This window comes from Oryctolagus cuniculus, chromosome 13 (genome assembly GCF_964237555.1).
Source record: "Oryctolagus cuniculus chromosome 13, mOryCun1.1, whole genome shotgun sequence".
NCBI lineage: Eukaryota > Metazoa > Chordata > Mammalia > Lagomorpha > Leporidae > Oryctolagus > Oryctolagus cuniculus.
Window position 1 is genome coordinate 107858499 of NC_091444.1, and position 18651 is coordinate 107877149.

General features: G+C 48.9%; 1 protein-coding gene across 24 annotated transcripts in view; it reads left to right on the forward strand.

Moving 5' to 3' along the window:
• The window catches only part of PARD3 (par-3 family cell polarity regulator), a 507188-nt gene that overhangs the window by 266042 nt on the left and 222495 nt on the right, over positions 1-18651 (forward strand). For 17 of the 24 annotated variants that reach the window (XM_070056191.1, XM_070056185.1, XM_070056194.1 and 14 more), the window contains 3 exons: positions 4365-4504; positions 7226-7354; positions 9609-9647. In XM_070056191.1, the coding sequence (XP_069912292.1) occupies positions 4365-4504; positions 7226-7354; positions 9609-9647 (308 nt within the window). The remainder of the gene's footprint in view (positions 1-4364; positions 4505-7225; positions 7355-9608; positions 9648-18651) is intronic. The other 7 variants (XM_070056180.1, XM_070056187.1, XM_070056190.1 and 4 more) reach the window with 1 other exon arrangement.

Below are 18651 nucleotides of genomic sequence, written 5' to 3' on the forward strand. Positions count from 1 at the left end.
ACGCGGGGGGACTCGGGGTCTCGGGCGGCCATGCTGAGGGGCCCTGAGGGAGACGTGGGCCTGACGGAGACGGGGCCCTGACGGGGACGCGGGCCTGACGGGGAGACGCGGGCCTCGGGCGGCCATGACGTGGGGGACTCAGGGTCTCGGCGGCCATGCTGAGGGGCCCTGACGGAGACGCGGGCCCTGAAGGAGACGCGGGCCCTGAGGGAGACGCGGGCCTGACGGGGACGCGGGCCCTGACGGAGACGCGGGCCTTGGCGGCCATGCTGACGGCCCTGGTTACGGGGAGACGCGGGCCTCGGCGGCCATGCAGAGGGGCCCTGACGGGGAGACTCGGGGCCTCGGCGGCCATGCAGAGGAGCCCTGATGGGGAGACTCGGGGCCTCGGCGGCCATGCAGAGGGGCCCTGATGCGTGGAGACTCGGGGTCCCCCGGCGGCCGCTCTGACCGACCCTGACGTCAGGGGAGACTCGGGGTCCCCGCGTGGCCGCGCTGACGGACCCTGACGTGTCCGGGACTCTGTGGTCTGTGGGCCCTGTTTGCTACACACGCGGGAACGCGAATCCGGTCAGAAGCTGAGGCTTAAAGACGAGGGAGGGTGTCCACACGTTCGACTTTCCCTCACAAATGAGGATGGTTTCTGGACGTTTGCGCTCATGAGGGCGGATTCGCGGTTCCTGACGTGGGCAGTGGACATTTTAGTTTCCACCCAGCGAAGGCTGGTGCCTTGTGAAGATAGGAATGGGATTTTATTCAGTGGTGAGGGGATACACGTGCATCGAGACGCGGCCGTAGGCCCCAATCAAGCATGCCCGGTGCCTACGTCACCTCTCCTCATAGGGAAGGGGTAGGTCTGAGCATGCCCGGTGCCTACGTCACCTCTCCTCATAGGGAAGGGGTAGGTCTGAGCATGCGCGTTGCCTACGTCACCTCTCCTTACAGGGAAGGGGTAGGTCTGAGCATGCCCGGTTGCCCACGTCACCTCTCCTTACAGGGAAGGGGTAGGTCTGAGCATGCCCGGTGCCCACGTCACCTCTCCTCATAGGGAGGGGGTAGGTCTGAGCATGCCCGCTGCCCACGTCACCTCTCCTTACAGGGAGGGGGTAGGTCTGAGCATGCCCGGTTGCCCACGTCACCTCTCCTTATAGGGAAGGGGTAGGTCTGAGCATGCGCCCTAGTCCCAGGTGCGAGTAGTGCGCTTGGTAGGGGTGCGAGCAGCTGTGGACCGGCGCCCTCGTCCCCCTGCCGGGCCACGGCACATTGGTTCAGGCGTGCTGGGTGCTGGCTGTCCACAACCACACCGTGCTTGCCTGGGGCGCTGTCCCTGAGCAGTGATGTGGTTTTTATTTTCCCGGTCAAAGAACCATTACGGGAGCTAACGGTTTTATTCAGAAGATGGGATTGCATTTTTTGAAGGATTTTTTATTTGAAAGAGTTACAGAGAGAAAATCTTCCATCCACTGGGTAACTCCACAAATGGCCGCAATGATCGGCGCTGGGCCAAGTGGAAGCCAGGAGCTTTATCCAGGTCCCCCTCGTAGGTGCAGGGGCCTGAGCACTTGGGCCATCTTCTCCTGGCTTCCCAGGTACATTAGCAGTGTAGGCAGGGAGCTGGATTGGACATGGGCCCAGACTGAAACCTAGGCCCTGTGTGTTTCAGAGTGAACATGTCCCCAAGCAGTGCTTCAGTCACTGTGACAGGCACCAGCCCCTTTCTTTGATTAGGGCTGACTGCAGATATCCTAATGATATTTATGTAAGAATTGAGTGGATAGCTAAAACGAAACATTTTTAACAGCTACTAATAGTTACGTTTTCTAGTCAAGTACATTAAGCCCTGTGATGGATCATTGTTAAACTTTCAATTCAGCTCAGAGTGAACTAATGCATTTTGAGAGACACCAGTTCTTCAGACAAGAGTTGGAGCCAACTCAAGACTGAAGAGAGCAGCCTTCCAGAAGTGGTTCTTTGGCACAGCGTTAGAACTATGTCATAGAACGTGGTGGAACAGAGCAGCTCTGATGTGCTTGCTTCCATAATTATGATTTCTTAATATTTATTGCCGTTCTCAAATACCCTGCTCTTTTGTAGAAATTAGCTTTTTAATAAAGCTGGAGGAGAAGGTCAGTAATCTGTTTCAGTCAGGGCAAAATGTTTTGTTGGCTTTGCTAAATGAAAATTGATATCTATTTATCTTTCTTTTAAAGGTCATTGGCTGAACTTTTAGCTTACAGATTTAGGGGTTATTGCTGATATTTTAATAGTATTGAGGTTCGCATTGCAGTCAGTCTTTTTAGTTCATACAGATTAATATTGCAAGGGGAGAATAATTTAGAATTCTTTCTTAATAAATGTTATTGCAAGTCACCCGAGTTCCATGGAAGCACAGAGACACATGGGAAGGTCCCAACGGAATAATTAGGAAAATTTCATATCGACAGGACGCCGTTCAAGTGCCACACGGAAGCCTTTAGAAATTAACAGTCCGGGCACATTACAGTGACTTCAGCTTGGAAAGAAATGAGTGTTTTGTTTGAGCAGGAGAATAACTTACGGTGGGTTTGTTACAGGTGCAGTTATGGTGATTTTTCTGCTTCCTCCTTTCTGTTTTGTCTGAGTCCCGTTGTTCTCAGCCTGTTTGTGTGCTCCCTTCTATTTCTACTTTACCGCTTTACCCTGAATGCTGTGTTAGATTATTTTTCTCTATATTCTTCCTTTTCCCAGCTCTCTCTATTCTTCTTTTAATAAGCAAGCATTCGGCCTATTATTTAGCTGAAATGGAACCTAGTATCTTACAAAGTGAGTGTTTTTTAAAAGCCTAGATAGAAATTGCTCATGACCAGGAGTGTTAGAATAATCCTGGGATTCATTAGACATTTGTCATTATCTTCCCTCAGTACTTGGTGGCTTATGGCGTGTCGGTTCTGGTGACATTTAACCCCTTTTCTGCACTGTGTTGAGCTTGAAAGATTGCTTAAAGAGGCAGCTGCCAAAGAACCAGGAAGTCAGTGGAGTAATTATGAATGCCTCGTTCATTTCAGTGTCTTTAAATACAGTAATATTCAGATGAGGTGGGCACTATCGGAGAGTGAGATGCCCTGGAGTGATGTATCATTAGAATCAGGTTAGTTAGATGAGAGTGAAGGAAAGATAGGTATTTTTGACTTTGTGAAGGGCTACGCAGGTAATTTTTCCTTCTTTGCAAACACTGTCACCTCCCCAAGTCCTTATGTAAGTCTCAACACCATTCCTACTTGGTGGTTCTCAATTACTGCTTACTGTGGGTTGTAGCAGAGGTTTATTTTCCTACGGGGAGAGAGAGAAGTGAAGTTTAGTTTGTTTTAATGATGTATTTATTTATTTCAAAGAGTTATGGAGAGAGAGAGAAAGATACAGAGAGATCTTCCATCTGCTGGTTCACTCCCCAGATGGCTGCAACAGCTAAGGCTAGGCCAGGCTGAAGCCAAGAGCTCCATTCAGGTCTCCCACGTGAGTGCAGGGGCCCAAGAGGTACGCCACTTTCTACTGCTTTCCCAGGTACTTTAGCAGGAAGCTGGACTGGAAAGTGGAGCAGCTGGGATTCCAATCAGCAACCATATGGGACCCCAGCCTGGCAGGTGGTGGCTTAATCTGCTATGCCATGATGCCAGCCTCCTTACCTGCAGGTTTTAACAGTTTATTTTTTGGGGCCGGTGCTGTGGCGCAGCGGGTAAACACGCTGGCCTAAAGCGTCAGCATCCCATAGGGGTGCCGGTTCGAGTCCTGACTGCTCCACTTCCAATCCAGCTCTCTGCTATGGCCTGGGAAAGCAGTGGAAGATGGCCCAAGTGCTTGGGCCCCTGCACCCACGTGGGAAACCCAGAAGAGGCTTCTGGCTCCTGGCTCCTGGCTCCTGGCTCCTGCACCGAAGGTCGGTGCAGATCCGGCTGTTGTGTCCAATTGGGGAGTGAACCATTGGATGGAAGACCTCTCTCTCTCTCTGCCTCTCCTCTCTCTGAGTAGCTCTGGCTTTCAAATAAATAAATAAATCTTCTCAAAAGAAAAACAGCTTATTTTTCTCCAGGTATGGAGGTGAAGTTAGATTTCTTAGAAGTGTTTCAGAGACATATTTGTGTTCATTTTTACCATCTTTGTGAAGACTGCAGTTTCTTCTTTAATGACTTCTGATGGCTTTAGCCATTCCATGGCTTCCATTATTCAGCCTATTTTGAGGAATGTCCTCTGGATTTTGAAGCATGAGAGGCAGTGGAAGCTGTTAGCAGGTTAGGCGATGGCCCATCTGTGCAGAGGCAGTGTTGGATGCTCTGCAGGACACCTGCATCCGGCTCATCTCATTCCCTTTTTTCCTCTTCCCTGTGTAGGTTCAGAGGGCTTGGGGTTCAGCATCACTTCCCGCGACGTGACGATAGGCGGCTCTGCCCCCATCTACGTGAAGAACATCCTCCCTCGCGGCGCGGCCATCCAGGACGGCCGGCTCAAGGCCGGAGACCGGCTGGTGGAGGTGAGCTGGGCTTGTGCCTGCTGCCCCCTCTTTCTCTTTGTCAGATACATCTACTTATTTGAAAGGCAGAGTTACAGAGAAAGGGACAGACAGAGAGATCTTTCATCTGCTGGTTCACTCTCCAAATGGCCACACCAACCAGGGCTGGGCCAGGCCAAAGCCAAGAACTCTTTCCTGGTCTTCCACCTGAGTGGCAGGGGTCCGTGCACTTGGGCCATCTTCTGCTGCTTTCCCAGGTCATTAGCAGGCAGCTGGATAGGAAGTAGAACTGCTGGGACTGGAACTGGTGCTCATATGGGATGTTGGTGTTGCAGGCAGCTTAGCCTACAATGCCAGTGCCCATCCCCTGGCTCTTGACGAGTTCCATGGTCAAGAGTCCATCTTGGATCCTTTTTCATAGAATACAACGTTAAGTTACACATCGCAGCCAAAGGATGCATCACAGAACAGTGTCTTTCTGTTTCATGTTCTGGTTTTATCAAGTGGCAGACTACCTATTCACTGGGTTTGTGTCTGGAGTTCTCCCGACTCACACATTGGGTCTGTGAGATCAGTTGCATATAGTCCACACACGCATGTGAGTCCAGCGTCTGTGTAGTTGTGTTTCTAGATGTTTTACGTTCACATCGGGCCATACGCTGTCTCCCTTGTCATCAGAGAGGACATCATTGAAAGCAAAGGATACAGCAAGTCTTGATGAGAGGAAGAGGGGAATTTTTCAATGGCAGCATGGAGAATGAACTGAGACATAAAAGTTCAGTGTCACGGGAACAAATGAAAAACCGATCTCCTTTCTAGAACTCTGGTGTTTCGGTTCCTTGGTGTTCCTGCCGTCTGAGATTATCAACCCAATTTTAGAAATGTAGTTTCTACTTGTGTGGGGAGTTGTTCATACAAGAGAAACAGGAAAAGGGCTAAGGGAAAATATACTTCGTTAGCCACGTGTCGGTATTCCTATTAGCAGGTATTGTGTTCCCAAGTAATTAAGTAGCATTAAATACCAGCTGACGAGGTCAGCTTTTACCACATCAGTCTTTTGTACTTTAAGATTATTTATTCATGTTTTTATTTATTTGGAAGGTAGAGACAGAGAAAGAGATCGATATTCCATCAACTGGTTCGCTCCCCAAATGCCCACAACAGCTAGGGCTGGGCCAGGCTGGGGCAAAGAGCCAGGATCTCAATTCAGGTCTCCCGTGTGGATGACCAGGATCCAAGTACCAGAACTTTGCCCCACGGTGCACATCAGCAGAAGTCGGAGTCAGCAAGCAGCCTGGACTTGAACCCAGGCACTCGGTTATGGGACGCAGGCGTCCCTAGTGCTGTCTAAGCCGCCACTCCAAGCGCCAGCCCTTGTCTGTGCTTTGAGCTTTAAGGACTGTGAAATGTGCAGTGGTGTAGTGCTCCTCTGTACTGCCCAGCTCCGCGTGTCGGACCCTGGTCCGCACATCGCATCCCTGCCTTTTCCCCTGTGCCACTGCAGCATTGCTTGTTCGTACTCTCAGCACTTCTCTCTGACAGTTGTTTGCTTTCTGAGCATCGGGAACGACCTGCAGCCTGTATCTTTTCAGAGCTGTGGCTGTCAGATCTGTCTTAAACCTGAAACCTTGTTTTTATGTTTTGAACCCAATCTTCATGAACCTGTACTGTTTCAACAATTCTGTGGACAGTTTTACTAAGTATCTGAGCCTATGCAGTTTGAGAAAGGAAAGGGTATCCAGTGGCTAATTTTTGTTTTTATTGTGTAGAATTTGTTTCTTTGAATTGTTGTTATCTGTTTGCTGCCATCCTTTCATAATAAAATGTTAAGCTACATAGGATTATTTTACCAGAAAGCACAAATTTCTGAAACATTTTACCTAATGGGAAATTTTGACCAGGTAATTTTTCAAAGGAATTTACGTACCAAACCAGCGCTCCACTATGGGATGCCAGTGTCACAAGTGGAGACTTAACCCACTGTACCACAGCTCCCTGCCCCCTTGGTGTTGTAATTAAAGTTATATAGTTATTTGCCTTGCACGAAATACTGTTTTCATCCAAAGAAAGTAATATAGAAAGCTTTTAAAAAGAAACACATCCTCTCATTTCTGTTCAATAAATTGTGTTTGAAATTATCCTTCCTGTGAAACAAAAGTACAGGGATTCCCTAGGCCTCAGTTGTTTCAAGGCCCTGTTTCTTGCTAGAATTCCCTTATATCATTGGGAAGGAAAAAAAGGGTGAGTTGCTGCATCTCTTTCAGTGTCTACCTTTTAGGGATAGAATGTTTTCTTTGTTAAGTTTCATCAAAAGCCAGAGCATCTGTAGCAGAACATTTTTGGTGTATTTTTACTACACCATTTATTTTCACATCAGGCAACCTGAGGTCCCCATGGCCACTGGAGTTTCTCAGGGCCATGTCAGTACGCTTCGTGTTAACTCGGACATCTAGAATGTGTGTGTTCATGCCTTGTGGCTTGTCAGTGTGCTGGTGGTTGATGGATGGACAGTGCAATACAGTGACCGCTTCCTCCGTCCTCGTGGATCTGTGTCCCAGCTCCTTTGTTAGCCTCAGAAGCTTAAGCGGTAAGCAGGTCCTGGTGAATGTTAGCACATACAGCCTCATGCTCTGTCAGTCAGGGGTCAGGGGTCAGGGGTCAGGGGTCTGTCCTGCACGTGTGCCTTCCCTCCTGATGTCTGTCTGCCCATGACCGCAGCTGAGCTCACTCTGTCTGTTTCAGGTGAACGGAGTAGACATCGCGGGCAAGTCCCAGGAGGAGGTGGTGTCCCTGCTGAGAAGCACCAAGATGGAGGGGACCGTGAGCCTCCTGGTCTTCCGCCAGGAGGACGCCTTCCACCCCAGGGAGCTGGTGTGTACATGTGGGGCAGGGGGAGGCTTTCTGAGTGCAGGAGCCCGGGGTCTGGGCAGCTGCCCCTTGCAAGTGCTCCTGGAGGCCTTTTCCGAGGCACGGCTCCCTTCAGGCGGGCAATGTGCCCCTGGGTTGGCGAGGGGTGCTTTGGTGATGAACGTCAGGTGTTTAGAAATCAGACTGGGGGCATCTTGGAGGACATCAGGTGTTTGTCACTGTACACTCAGATGGACTGGTTGACTACAGAGACGTCAATTATCTCGTAGCTGTCACTCCAAAGGCTGTCGTTGGAAGCTGGCCATCCTCTCCCTACATATGACACATTTTCCTGTTGCAGACGCTCCTAGTCCCTGTAGCTGAGCCAGATAAAGAGGCCCGCTTGCTGTCACAGGAAAGGGGCCTTTACAGAGATGACTGGGACTACACAGAAAAAGACTGCAGCACAGTCAGCCCTGTGACTGTGCGGCACCGGTGGAGAGGGTGTTGGTTGGAGTGACGTACATGAAATGAAGAGGCATTTGTTTGCAGCCTGATTCACTTTTATACACACACACTATTGCTAGGTATCAGACAGGAGCCTTTACACGGTACTGGTGTGAATGACTGTGCATATTAAGTTTACCCAGTTCTGAATCTTCTCTAAAAAGTGCTAGGTTTCATTTATAGAGAAAATTGACCTAATTGGATGACTTACCTTGGGCTTGTGATATGGTGAGAAAGTTGTTTTATTTCAAGTAGCGGCGACAATTCGAGATATTTCTGGACAAATTCTACTTGGGTCACTGTAAGGCCTTGGCTGGCTTGTTCTCTTCTCCAAGTAGTAATTGGTGGTGATGAGAGTGGCAGGGTTTTGGGAATGTAGCTCCCAAATCGCTCCTAATTGTCTTCCGTTATAACTTGGTTGTGTCACCGTTGATAAAACGTTTCCTTTGACTGTAAACAAAAACCATTTTTATTCTCTTCCCTAAATCCTATCTGTTTATATAAACATTTCTTATAGGGATGAGACATTTCAGTCATGTGCATCCTATCGCTTGGTCACAGAGAGGTCTCAGAACTCAATGTGACTTCATGAAAATGTCAGATTGGGACGCGGTTGAAAAGTGAACGCCTGTTTTACGTAGATTTTGCATAAATTATGAAAACTCCTTTATGTCTAAAAAATGTTTAATGCATTATTTCTCAATTTAAATTGGGTTTTCCATCTTCCCCCCACTGTTAAATCCAATTTTGTGCTTAAAATGCCACCTGATCCTAAATCTGGAGATGTCTCCATTAAATTGTAAATGAGCGTGGTGGAGAAAGGCGGGGTGGGGGTGGGGGGGGGGGTGTCTCCAGCCCCTTCGGGGCTGCTTCCCTTCCTCCTTCCCATTACTCGCTTGCCAGGGCCTGCACACTGTTCTCTGGAGCAGCCGCCTGCAGGGCCCCTGCCAACATCACGGCTTCAGGTTTGTCAGAGTCCCTTGTCCAATTTTGATCTCCCACGCTTCTGTTTTTCCCTTCTGCTGCCGCCTGTCCCCCCACCCCCTTTGGTTATTTAATTTATTACTTGTAAGCTTTTCATTAAGGAGTGAGCCAGTAGGCCGTCAGTCTTTCATGCGCGTTGCAGCCGCTTTTCAAGATGTCACAGAATCAGACTGTGCAGACATACAGGGACGCACTCAATGGCCACTGAATCCAGTCAGCGTAGCTCTTTTCCCCTGTGGGGTGTCTGTGTTTAAACTCTGAGCACCTCATCTTACTGCTTTTATCAAAAGGTGTCTTTTTTTGTAAATCTGTCTTGTAAGTACCTGTGTAACCAAAGCAGTTCTAGCTGGTGGTGTAGTGTTTTGGAGTGGAAGGCTTGTGGGCTGGACAGTGGGTCCAGCTGTCCTTGTCTGTCCCACTATCCGTAGATCTGTTAGAGTCCTGTACAGTAAGACTTGGATGTGAATGGGGGAATGGAAAAATGAGCATTCGGAGCGGTGCTGTGAGGAGAGGAAAGCAGTTTGGTGAGATTTGCTTTCCTTCAGCGTGAACTCATCGTGGACGGCGGCTGAGCCGGAGGAGGTGCTCGTCTGGTGGACGTTCTGAGGTCCCACCCAGAGCTCATGCGCCTGGCAGAGCTGTGCGCCAGCCCCAGTGCACTCAGCCCCTACGGAGTTTGTGGGTTTCGGGAGCCAGCAGTGTCCCCTTCAGTCTGACGCTTTGTGCCCCTGTGTGTGGAAGATGGCTTCCTTCAGTCCGTATTCACGTTTTTCTTCGATTCTTCTAGAATGCAGAGCCAAGGCAGACGCAGATTCCCAAAGAAACGGTAAGAGCTTTGTGTTTCTGCAGGCTGCAGAGATGTTGGACAGATCAGTGGAACTAACCTCTTACTAATTCAGCAGGAACTTCCTGGCCCCGCCCTTCCCTGGCTCATAATAGCTAACACTGAGATCCATAGTGGTCTTAGGACACCCTGCCTCTTGGGGAGTGTGTTCTGTGAAAGACATGCAGAAGGCAGACTGGAGCGTGAGCTCCTGAGTGTGCAGAGTCCGCGAGCTGTGAGTAGCTCGGGCGGAGCGGCTACACAGTGGCACAGACATAAAACGAACACCACAAACTTGATGTAGGCGGGGGAGAGCCCAGTCCCCCATGGTCATTGTCATAAGCCAAATGAGTTGGCTGTCTCTGTGAAGGGCAGGTCCTCCCACTCAAGCTGCCAGGCGGATGCCTCCGTGTTGAATGCAGTGGAGGCTGTAGACATGTCCTGACCACATGGGAATAGAGAGTAGGTAAAAATAAGGAAATAAAAGAGCTATCTGCACCTCCATGTTTGTTGCAGCTCAATGCACAATAGCTAAGACATGGGTCAATTTAAATGCCCATCAACTGAAGACTAGATAAAGAAGGTATGGGATATGTACACTATGGAATACTACATAATGGAAAAAAATGAAATTCAGTCATTTGCAACAAATGGATGAATCTGGAAAACATCATACTTAGTGAAATAAGCCAGTCCCAAAGGGACAAATGCCGTATGCTCTCCCTGACCTGTGATAACTAAGGGAGCACCTAAAAGGCATCTGCAGAAGTGAAATGACCCTTTGAGAAGGGATGACTCGAGCTGCCCTGTCTTGACTGTCGAGGAAGTTTCATTTTATTTGTTTTTTTTTTTTTTTTGTCATTTTTTTCTTCATACTATTTGTTGAACTCTTTGCTTAACATAGAGTTAATCATATGTATATGAAGTTAATTGAAAATAGACCTTAGTAAAAAATGAGAGTGGAAATAAGAGACAGAGGAGGAAGTTTCTAACTATAAAGCTGTATGGTTCTGCATACATTCCTATGGACTTTTTTTTTTTTCTTAATGATTTATTTATTTATTTGAAAGAGTTACACAGAGAGAGAAGGAGAGGCAGAGAGAGAGAGGGGTCTTCCATCCGCTGGTTCACTTCCCGATGGGCCGCAACAGCTGGAGCTGCGCTGATCTGAAGACTGTGCCCAGTCTCCCATGTGGGTGCAGGGGTCGAAGGACTTGGGCCATCCTCTACTGCTTTCTTAGGACACAGCAGAGAACTGGATGGGAAGTGGAGCAGCCGGGACTTGAACCTGCACCCATTTGGGATGTTGGCACTGAAGGCAGCAGCTTTACTGCTACGCCACAGCACTGGCACCCAGACTGACTTCTAAAATTGGTGATGAAAATGCAAAAAAAAAAAAAAAAAAAGTCAAAGTCTGTGATTTAGTTAGTACTTAGAACAATTGGCCATTTAAAATGTCGGATTACCTTTTCACACCATCCATCTAAATAAACTGCAATAGATTATGAATTTAAAATAAAAAAGTTTTACTTACATATTTGAACATCTGAGTAATGGAGGGAGAGAGAAAGAGATACCTTCCATATGCTGGTTCACTCCCCAGACAGCCACAATAGCAGGAGCTGGACCATGCCAAAGCCAGAAGCTAGGAACTCTATACAAGTCCCCCTCATGGGTGGCGGTGGCTCAAGCGCTTGGACCATCTCCCATTGTCTTTCCATTAGCAGGGAGCTGAATCAGAAGTGGAGCAACTGGGTCTTGAACCAGGGCCCATATGGGATGCTGGCGCTGCTTTACTCACTCTGCCATGGTACCGGCATTGAGTGAAAACTCTTAAGAGGAAATATTTGAAAGTTTCTCAGTTGAAAATTTGGATAACGAATGCCTGTCTGATCGTGACCAAACCGAAATATCGAAATGGAATAGGCTGACAGATTCAATGCACGCACACCCAGCCTCCCACTGACAAGAAGAAACTGGATCTTTTGATAATGGTGTGGAGATGTAACCATAGGATGTTCTGTTTTTCCATTTTCAATGGAATATCACTATATTACAGTACATATTCAATACTTTTTAATAAGGTTTGTGTTAGATGATTTTGCTTAATGGTATGCTAATGTTAGTGTTCTGAGCACATATAGAGTAGGCTAGGCTAAGCTGTGATGTTTAATAGGTTAGGTATATTCAGTAGATTTTCTATTATCAGCTTACGATGGGTTTATTGGCATGTAACCCCATCCTGTATAAGTCAAGGAGGATATGTAGCTTTTTACATAGCACATGAAACAGTCCCAGGACAGATGCTGAAAGAGCAGAAAGTAGTTGTAGTGTCATCTGTGACGGTTTGGCATCTTCAAATCGGAGAACTTCCTGGACGGCTGAGAGACCCCACAGTAAAATGCGTCTGTGAGAGTCTCCGTCCGTCTGGGTAGGAAAATGGGCACGTTAGCAGCAAGGGCAGGCGTGCTCTGTGAACACAGCCGCCAGTTCTGTTGAGACGCTGAGGATTCATTAGGAGCTGTGCCGGCACCAAGGGTCGCCAGCGGCTGACATCGCGGTCTTCCGTCGGGGAGTGCCGGCTCGCCAGCCCTTGTGTTTGTGACTCCGAGTCAGAGCAGCTGGGCCCCTTTTGCAGGGGTGGGCAGTGTCTGTCTGGGGGCTGCAGAGGGCCCACAGAATCGTGTGGTCTGGCCCTGCCGGGGCCTCTGCAGGGGGACTCGGGATTCAGTACATATTGTACAGGGCCCACGCTTGATGTTCCGCATATCCAAATGGCCTCGGCAGGACAGAGGGTCCGCAGCCCTGCCTTTGAGGAAGCTGTTGTGTGCACACTGCCGTGTCTGTCTGCTCACAGCTTTGCTGAAAGACTTTTCCAAACTAGGTCAAAGCATGATTTGATTTAAAATTGTTTTTGCTGTTTATGTCTCAAATTTTTTCTGTGTCATCTCTCAGCTGCATCTCTTTGTGCTTTGGCTAGCTGTGCAATACAGTTTTGGGCTGTACAGGCTTAATGTTAAAATTATGTTTTGGAAAATCGACAAAGCTGGGGTCTGTGCCTCTGTGAACTTTTTGATGGCAGTGATGTCCTTTAGTCATTTTAAGTCTCAGGTTGTCTGTTCTTGGTAGTTAAGAGCTCGAGAAAAACTCCGTGCAGGATCTCATTGTTTTTATTAACGTTTCTAGGCTTGTGACTCCTTGACTAGAATTAGGGAGTCCATTGGAAGTCTGAGCCTCCTGCCCATTTCCTGAGGGCTGATGTTGGAGTGATGGTGACGCACCCTGTTTGCTCCCAGGACAAGCACCTGCGGATGGACTCAGGATGCTGTGTCTTTTCCCGTCGGCCGTGCGGCACCCATTCAGGAACTGTCCCAGGACCTAGAGTGCGGTTCCTGTCGCACGTTGTTGCAGCGTCGTGCTCCCACCAGTGATGGATGCTTGCTCATCTGTTCCTGTGCCGCGTTCTTTCTGTGGGTTATCTCGTGTCGTCTTCATGCGGTCACGGTGTCCTACTGAGAGAAAAATGACACATAGGGTGCTCCAAATCTTGGAGCCAGGGGTGTGCTTGGGGTCTCCAGAGCAGGTTCTGCTTGTCCTTGGCGTTGTCTGTGTGGGCCAGTGTGGTATGTGTGCTTCACAAAGGAAGCAAGCGGAGAAGTCTTCGTAAGTCGGTGCTGCGTGACTTCCACACTGGGGGTGGAGGACCCCTGGTTGAATTTTGCTGCACTTGTTCAGGTGGCTTCTGAGTGGCCAGGGCCAGGAGAAGAGGTGCTTGGACATCCCATTGCTAAGGGCTGATGTGCAGGCTCCCTGGAACGTGGGTGTAGGCTGGCTCTGACTTCTGCTCGGTGCTACCCCGAAGCTGCTGTTTTCCCAGCCTGGGGAGCGGCTCAGCAGGTGCCCTTCTGTTCAGGGCTCGCTCCCACCTGCCTCTCAGCCTAGGGGACATCCAGGCCCTCCTCGGGTTTGCGCATTTCCTGAGGCTGCCCCCGACCAGAAGCACTGTCACCTCCCTTCGGAGGCTCTCAGCACTTCCGTCCCTGCTGGTTGTGTTTGTAGGATTGACTCGAATTGCTGTGGTTGTTGTGGCCTTCAGCTCCTTGGCTGGGCCCACCTGCACTGTGGAGAGGCATCTGCTTTCCTGGGGTCTCACCTGAAAACAGCTGCCACGGTAAATCACATGACCTTGACTGTGGAGTAGTATGTTTAGCTACTGGCCTTGAGGCCTTCTCTTTCCAAAATGCCTGTTTCTTCCTGGGGGTTCAGCTAGGACTTGCAAACTTGCTTTGGATGTCCCGTGAACTCTTGGATAGAACCTTCTGAGAATATCATTGAGTACTTACAAATCCAGAGCTGTTGTGTCAAAAGAGAGCTTTGGAAATAATATTGTTGAGAGGTAACACTCAAGTACACAGATCAGAAACATCAGACACACTTAAATTTCTGGAGTTCAGTATGTTTCTAGAAGGAGTTAGCTCTCCCTACCAGAACCACAGGAAAACAGTGGAAGCTGTTTGCAGAACACCCTGCAAATCAGGGAGCACCTGGACAGGTGAATGCCACGAAGGGTACAGCCTTGAGAGAGCTATGAGCAAGCGTAGTCCTTGATAGATTCCTGTGACGCACAGTTATGGTGTGTCAGCTACAGTCTGTATTCATCCTGGAAGTTAAGAGAACATCTGAGTGTCTGTACGTGGGAGCCCAAGCAGGAGCTGTTTCCTCTTCATCCCGCACTGCACAGGCTCTTTGGGGTAAACGCATCAGCTAACACTTCTCTGGGCCTGCAGTGCCCGTTGACTTTGACATTCTGGAGAGCACGTGTGGAAGTCTGTGAAACTCTCCCATTTGAGTTTTCGGTGAAGATCGATACTAGCATCCACTAATCATGTGCTGATGGCAGTGGTGTGATTTGGAGTGTCCGATATTGCTGTTGTCACAAATAATTTTGTAGAATGAGTGCTTTAAGTCGATTCCAACTTATTCCAAAATGGGGATAGAAAAATATTTTTGATGACCTCGCAGAAATAGTAATCACTGTGTGTTGTGAATTTTGAACCAGTTTTTAAGGAATTCAGTTGAAGTTGCTTCTCATTTCTATAGGAGGAGGAGGATTTCTTAGTGTGTGGTTTTCCCCTGGGAGGTATATCTTAGTTGTTGGTTTTTGTTTTGTTTTTTTGCAGTGTAGTGATAACATTGATATCATCTTTATAATTCATTGTATCTTTTCTGACCGTTGAACTCTTAAGTTATAACAGAGACTATTCAGACTAGCAGAACTATTCTCTGTTAAGTCCTATGTGTATTTCTTATTTTGACTGTTTCACTAATTGCTGATATTTTACGATGTTTCAGATGTAATTTTCTCACCCCCTTTTGTCTCTCTTTGCTTTATCCTTTTCCTCTTCCTCTTCCCTCTGTGTGTTTTGTTTCTGAATGGAGGATACATCTAGCAATAACTGCCCGAGTTCCTAGGTGCTTCAGTGGGTTTGTCCTGAGGACGAGTGCCTTATCTTAGGTACCTGCACGTGGTTCCCCAAATCAGGAAATCCACACTGAGCTCACGGTCGTGCATCACCAGTCGCCCCAAATCGCATCACGTCCTGGACAGCACCGAGGAGCGGAGGGACGGAGCAGAGCCTGGCTCGGCCTGCCGTTCAGGAACCTCGTCTCCTTTAACTGAGACATTTCTTCAGTGTGTCCGTGACTCACTTCTGGAGAGCTCGGTATCCTGGGCAGGCTTTGGCTTCTGGGAGGGCACGCTACTTTGAGAATGTCTCTCGATTTCGGTTTCTCTGATGTTTCTTTGGTTGGATAAGTGTGTCTCTGGGTTAACTTTAGAGATTAGTAACTATAAAATTATTTTCTTGGCATTTTCCTTATCAAGCAAAACTTTTAGAAGTCTTTTAAGTTCCTTTATTTGGCATTCACTATTTGAATTAGAAAAGAGCACCAAGAAGCAGATGTGACATTTCCACTTTACTAATAAGAATAATCTACCATAAAGTTTTAGCATAAATAACATCCATAAATGTTCACCTCCCATATGGGAGAAGTTAAAACATAGAATTTAAGTTTCGGAGTGTGATTGGAAGCTTATTCTGTTACACAGAAAAACAAGCCAAAGTAATGTCTCTTAAAGATTCTCTTCTTAATTAGAAACATAAATGGTTGTCCCTGGTTGTCTGCAGTACCTGCATCTGCACGTCTCACGTGGAATGTGCGTCTCCTCCCTCCAGCGTTTCTGGCACTTTCTGCTCAGCGTGAGAACAAGCAGGGCTGTAGCAGCGGCCCCATTGTTCTGCTGGGACTGTGGCCGTGAAATCCCCCATAGGCCGTCTTCCCCTCCTGTGCCATCCCTGTCCTGCAGACCTCACCTCTGCCAGTTCCTCTGCCCCCAGTGTGTTTCTGTTTATTTATTTGAAAAGCAGCGTCTCAGAGAGAGAGGGAGGGGTATGGGTGTAAGGGGAGAGCCATAGGAAGGCCAGGCCAAAGCCAGGAGCCAGGAGCTCCAGCCAGCCAGGGTCCCGAGTACTTGAACCACCATCTGCTGCCTTCCCACGGTGTATATTAGCAGGAAGCTGGATCAGAAATGGAGCAACAGGGACTCCAACCCACGGTCAGATACGGTGTGCTGGCATTGCAAGCTGTGGCTTGCCCCCCGCCCCCCGCAGCACCTGCTGCCCCCAGCATTCTTGTGGAGGCCTGTGATGGGATCTTTGAGTCATTTCCTGTAGGAAACTTTATCTCACACAGAAAAGACTGGAAGTCACCAGCCACACAGTTCCGTGATTCCACTGCTGTGCTGGTGTAGCGGTGTCACGGCTTTCGCTTTCACTTGTCCCTGATAGATTGCACGTCCTGGGTGCATGTTGGAAAGCTGATTGTTGTCATGCCCCAGGCACAAGTAAAGGCTGGCATAGATCCCTGCTCATGGAGTGGCCATGGATGCAGGAAGAGAGTTAGTAAACAGCTTGGAGACCAGGCATCCAGGTGCATGGCGGGCGACGTGCGGGAGCTGTGAGCACGCATGTCAGGTAAACCCCAGTGTTAAAGTCATGAATATTTATCTCTGTCACTAAGTATTTTTAAAGCAAACTTCAGCAGCTGAGTGGTTTTCTGTTGTGTAAGTTTGTGCAAAAACACGATGAAGAAGGATTAGTTCATTTGGATGCAAAGCATTTTTGGAAATGCATGTGCAGTTTTTTTGTAATAAGTGTTTTCCACATAGTAAGGAAAAAATTGCACCAGAATGAACTCACGTTTTTTAATTCATTTATTTGGAAGGCATAGATCTCCACCTGCTGGTTCACCCCTCAAGTAGGGTGGGCCAGGCCGAAGCCAGGAGCCGAGAACTCCCTCCAGATGTCCTAGGTGGCTGCCAGGGCCCCGGGCACTCGGGCTGTCGTCTTTCACTGCTTTCCCAGGTGCATCAGCAGGAAGGTGGATCAGAAGTGAACCGCACTCCAGCAGGGGACGTCAGCGTCCTAGTCAGTCGCTTTGCCTGCTGTACCACAAGGCTAGCTCAGGCACATTCCTTTCGTTCTGTTGTACTCTGCATGTCTGGAGGGTGTTTCGTACAATCTAATCCAAAGGAGCCTGTCCCGAGGCCCAGAGAGTACTCTTCACGAGGTCTGTGTCTGCGGCTGCCCACACTGGCTCCTGCTCCCGGGCTGCGTGCTACCTGCGGGTGCACAGCTGCCCGTGGGCCCGCTGTCTCTTCCCTGCTGTGGGGCTGTTGTGTGACAGAGCAGGAAAAGTGGGCCATGGTGGTAGCCACTGGGTGATCTCCTTTCTCACCACGGATAAATGTGCAGCGTTTCAGTGGGGAAGTAAACAGCTTTCCTGATTCCTGGTCAGCAGGTTTCCCATTACTGAAATGCTTGGTAAAAATGCTCTTTTTCTCTCTGGGCAAAGAAACAAACACCAAATGCCAGTGCAGAGTGGAGCAGTATGTAACCCCCACTTGTGTCCAGAATGACATGGCCATGCACTAGACGTGAGCAGCGAGGTAGAGGAGCCCGTGTGCCTGCTGTCCAGGGAGTAACTTGGTATAGGGGCCGTTCACTTAACAAGGGAGAATCGGCTTCTGTCTCCAAGTGGGGAGCCACCGCAGGGGCAGCTGTGGTGAGAGTGGCCGGGCTTGCCGTGTCTCAGGTGGATTGGGAGAGTGGACTCCACCCACTTTGCTGCCTGTGCACTCCCTTCTAGAAGCTGGTGGAAGCTGCAGGCTGTGCCAGGAGCGCACGGCACTGGTGCTGCAGGAAGGGCATGGCCTTGTGCTTGGGTTTGTGTGGTGCTGACCTGAAGCCCAGGGAGACCCTGGTCCCCATCCTGTGGTTTCCATAAGCAGTGCACATGAACTGAAGCCCAGGGAGACCCCTTGTCCCATCCCACAGTTTCTGTAAGCAGTGCACGTGAACTGAAGCCCAGGGAGACCGTTGCCCCTATCCTACGGTTTCCTAAGCAGTGCACGTGAACTGAAGCCCAGGGAGACCCTCGTCCCTATCCCAGGGTTTCCATAAGCAGTGCACGTGAACTGAAGCCCAGGGAGACCGTTGCCCCTATCCTACGGTTTCCTAAGCAGTGTGCCTGTTGTGTGCAACGTCGGTTTCCTGCAGAACAGGTTCAGAGCAGGCAGTCAGGACGCGCTTCCGCCTTGATTGCCGCCCTTCCCCCTGTGTTCAGGAAGCTCCTTGTCTTGATTTTTCAAGGAGGCAAAAATGAGAATTTTAAGCCTTTGTAAAACATTATGGAAATGTCAAAATCAGTATACATTAACACGCCAAACTGAAGATGGAAATCAGGGAGTGGCAATTAGGAGCGCTCCAGGTCTGAGGCGCATACATACATAGCCTGCGTGATCATCCCGCACGGAGCCACAGAAGGGCGGCCTGTGGCTCCGTGTCTTTCCAGCAGCAGCTGGTGATTGAGAAAGAGAATTTCACTCTGTAATTGTTTCTGAATGTATTCTTTTAAAGGTTCATTTTATTTTATTTTAAAGGCAGAG